This window comes from Helianthus annuus, chromosome 3 (assembly GCF_002127325.2).
Source record: "Helianthus annuus cultivar XRQ/B chromosome 3, HanXRQr2.0-SUNRISE, whole genome shotgun sequence".
NCBI classification, from domain to species: Eukaryota; Viridiplantae; Streptophyta; class Magnoliopsida; order Asterales; family Asteraceae; genus Helianthus; species Helianthus annuus.
Genome location: NC_035435.2, coordinates 151,284,105 through 151,287,336, shown reverse-complemented (window position 1 = coordinate 151,287,336; position 3,232 = coordinate 151,284,105). Strand labels below are relative to the sequence as shown.

Genomic DNA, 3,232 nt, shown 5'->3' with positions numbered 1-3,232 from the left:
ATCGAAGGGGGTGGCCTTAACGTGGGAGGATTGGAGCCGGTTTAAAGTTTAAAGTTTGGTGAATAGTTGATGTAATGTAATTGTTTTTTGTTTGGTGGCTTTTGGTGTAAACTGTTGTATATTTGGTGGGTAGCGTCTTGCTACAATGAATAAAATCTTTTGTCGGCCGTTCAAAAAAAAAAAAACTTCTCATAGGTGAATTAAATGCCCATTTCATATCCCAATGCATTTTTAAAATTCCCTCCTAACAAAGGATTTATCATAATAATATTAATAATAATAAATAAATAATAATATAATAATTAAAAAACGGAATTATAACATGACCATGTACATGTGACATAGCTTAGTAGTTGACACATAGGCAGATTTACATCAGCTTAAAACCTCTTATTATAGATAGTAATTAGCCCGAAGATTTCAGGTGTTTGAAATCTTCCATACTTTCATACTACTTACTATACCAACTTGTTACTCAATCACTCGTCCAGCATACAATTGATGTGAAGTTAGTAACAATCACTCCGTTTTTACAACAACGGTACACACATTCCATAATTCTACACCATCAGAATTCCCAACGTCCTTAGACGACTCTTCCCATGGATCCTCTTGCTATCAGATTCCTTAGTGTTCAAGTCCTCGTTGAATCATCAAACATCCATTCTGTTATACTTCTTTGATGCACATCGGTTTTTAATGCATTTGTTACAATGCATGAAAAAAGGATTTCTACAAATTCAAGACACAATGTATAGTTCTACTATACATCACCCTATGTCTCTATATCCTCTTTCTTAAATGGCATACGACAATCTAACATTAATTTGGTATTCCTACCGTCTTTGAATCTTAGTTTAAGTCTAGGAACTAAGGGATTACTACATAATTCTGTTAAAGTATAGCTCTAATACCAACTTATAGCCACTTATTTAAATCACTCTAAAATAAATCTAACGTTGCAAAGTACGGTATGGTTCTTGATTTAGTAAGAGCCTGGCAGAATTATGCATTGTGGTTGCCTTAATATTATTAATGCGCATATAAGCTATAATATTCAAAATGTTATGTAAATTTGGTAGAAAACAGCCAATAGATATGTCTTGGGATTTTTGATATATGAATTAACCACATGTCTCAAAAGCTACCAAATCTTACATTATTACATCTTCATCCTGAAATTAAGCCCCTTTATCCAATAAAGTTTGATATATCGACTCCAATAACGTTTGATATATTGACTGAAGGTATGCATGAATGAAGGAAGATTATGCTGTCGGTGAACTCCACCGCCGTTTTTGCTCACCAAAGCTTCCTATCACTGCAGATTGCTTCCGGCGAAGAAGACCGTTTGAAAAAATATTGTAACATGATACATGATTGAAGCCTTGCAGTACTTTAAATCCTTTCTTTTTCTTTGTGTCAAAAATTACTTCTCCATCCCTAGATAACTGTCCTTCTGTATAGACCTTCAAATGCTTAATTTCAAAAGTCGAATTTAGAAGTTTCTGGTCACCAGCGAGGATAACGGCACCTAAAATCTCACCCGCGAACATGTCCTGAAACATAGGTCACAAATATAAGCAAAAAAAGTAACATGAAGTATAGAGTTGGTAAATTAGTTGGGTTGGATAACGGGTCAAAAGGGTGTGTGTGCGTGTCAAAATGTAATTCGAATATGCAAGGTAGTTTGAATGCCATACCACATGTCGATACAAGTGATGTCTTTGATGTAAATGGTGAAGCCTTGTCAATAAACGTCGCGTGAAAACTGCCTCATGTGTCATGTTCTTTGCTTGCAACATTTTTATGATCTTTGGAAGCGCGTAGACTTTACGTTGGGCATGGAGAGGGATGAGTGTGATGTCAAGTGATGATTCGAATACAGTCTTTGCAGCCAAAGTGTCAAGAAACATGTTTAGTTCTGCATACTTGTTTGAAGGGACATGTATCACATTCCCTTTTTCTTGGTTTTTCTTGTAATTGATATGTCCTCCTAGTATAAACACTTCCTGTAATAACATACTACAATATCATTAATGCATTGAAGTCAATACAAGATATATGAAGATGAACCCATTCAATCACCTGAATGATTGAGCTGGCATTACTCTCTGAAAGTAAGATGTTTGCTAAATTCGTTAACGGCCCATTAGTCAAGATTGTAATTTTTGATCCATCATCAATTGATTTTACTAAGGATCTCCAAACTTCTAGTGCTAACGGTTGTCTAAGTTGAGGGAAATCTGTGTCACGTGGAGCTCCAAATTTAACTGAATTTTGTGCTGTGTACCTGCAAATTTCGAACCAAGGAATGAAGTTAATTATGTAACAACTGATGAGTGGAAACTTCCCTTTTTTTTATTTTTTTGTTTTACTAACTTCTGTAACTTCTTATTTTCTCTGATCATAAACCCTAGTCATCTTTCTCTGCAAGATCATTGTTAATTTACAGTAGGATGAGTGTGTACCCTCTTGGGCTCCTTGGTAGATCACGGGCAAGCCCATATAATGTATCAGAATCCAAACGTCCCCCACTTCCGTGTGGTATAGCTTTTGAATACTTGCAATCGCCAACAGTTGGGCCAACCTTTGAATAAGATTGGTGCACACCAAAGGAATCACCTAAACCGACAGTGATATCATCACGGCCCATCATATATAACAAGTCATACACCACGTCTATTGTTGCTGCATTCGCCCAACCACTTCCAGTTACTAGTATAGCCTATAATAAATAAGTAATAAATGAATCTTGATATGGGATCAGGCTAAACTAATAACAATAGTTTTAGAGAGTAAATTCCAAAGGTTGCAACATGGGTGGGTTGGTATCCGGCCTAAAATAGGTACAAGTTGAAATGTTACTTATTCGGTACGGGTTGAAACTTAAGTTGGGGTGAACAACACACCTTTTTTTATGTCTATTATTTCAAACCATTTAACTGGTTCAACCCACATGACAAAGAACATGTTACCTTGAGATTCATTTCTTCGACGGGTACTTTGAGAAGATAAAAGAGTGCCAGTGTTGGTGCACTTGTGTCTGTACTTTGTCTGTATTCGGTCTGTATGTAAACGATGTCCTAAGTTAGTCTGTAAGTTGACCAAGTCAACTATCCTCCTAGTTTGACTTGGCCAATAAGTTGTAATATGTTTGTCTGTATCGAAGGATAGCCTCGAAGGATACTGTTGATCCTTCGAGGTGATCGAAAGATAGGCTTCGAACGAT

General features: G+C 36.2%; 1 protein-coding gene across 1 annotated transcript; it reads right to left on the bottom strand.

The window, feature by feature from the left end:
• Positions 1–1,077: 1,077 nt before the first annotated feature.
• On the bottom strand, positions 1,078–3,023 carry LOC110932256. Its single transcript, XM_022175607.2, has 5 exons — positions 2,979–3,023; positions 2,472–2,728; positions 2,089–2,293; positions 1,704–2,012; positions 1,078–1,559 (listed from the first exon to the last, which is right to left on the bottom strand). Exons 1-5 carry the CDS (start codon positions 2,988–2,990, stop codon positions 1,269–1,271), a joined length of 1,074 nt encoding a protein of 357 aa, XP_022031299.2. The 5' UTR covers positions 2,991–3,023; the 3' UTR covers positions 1,078–1,268.
• Between the last annotated feature and the right edge of the window lie 209 nt (positions 3,024–3,232).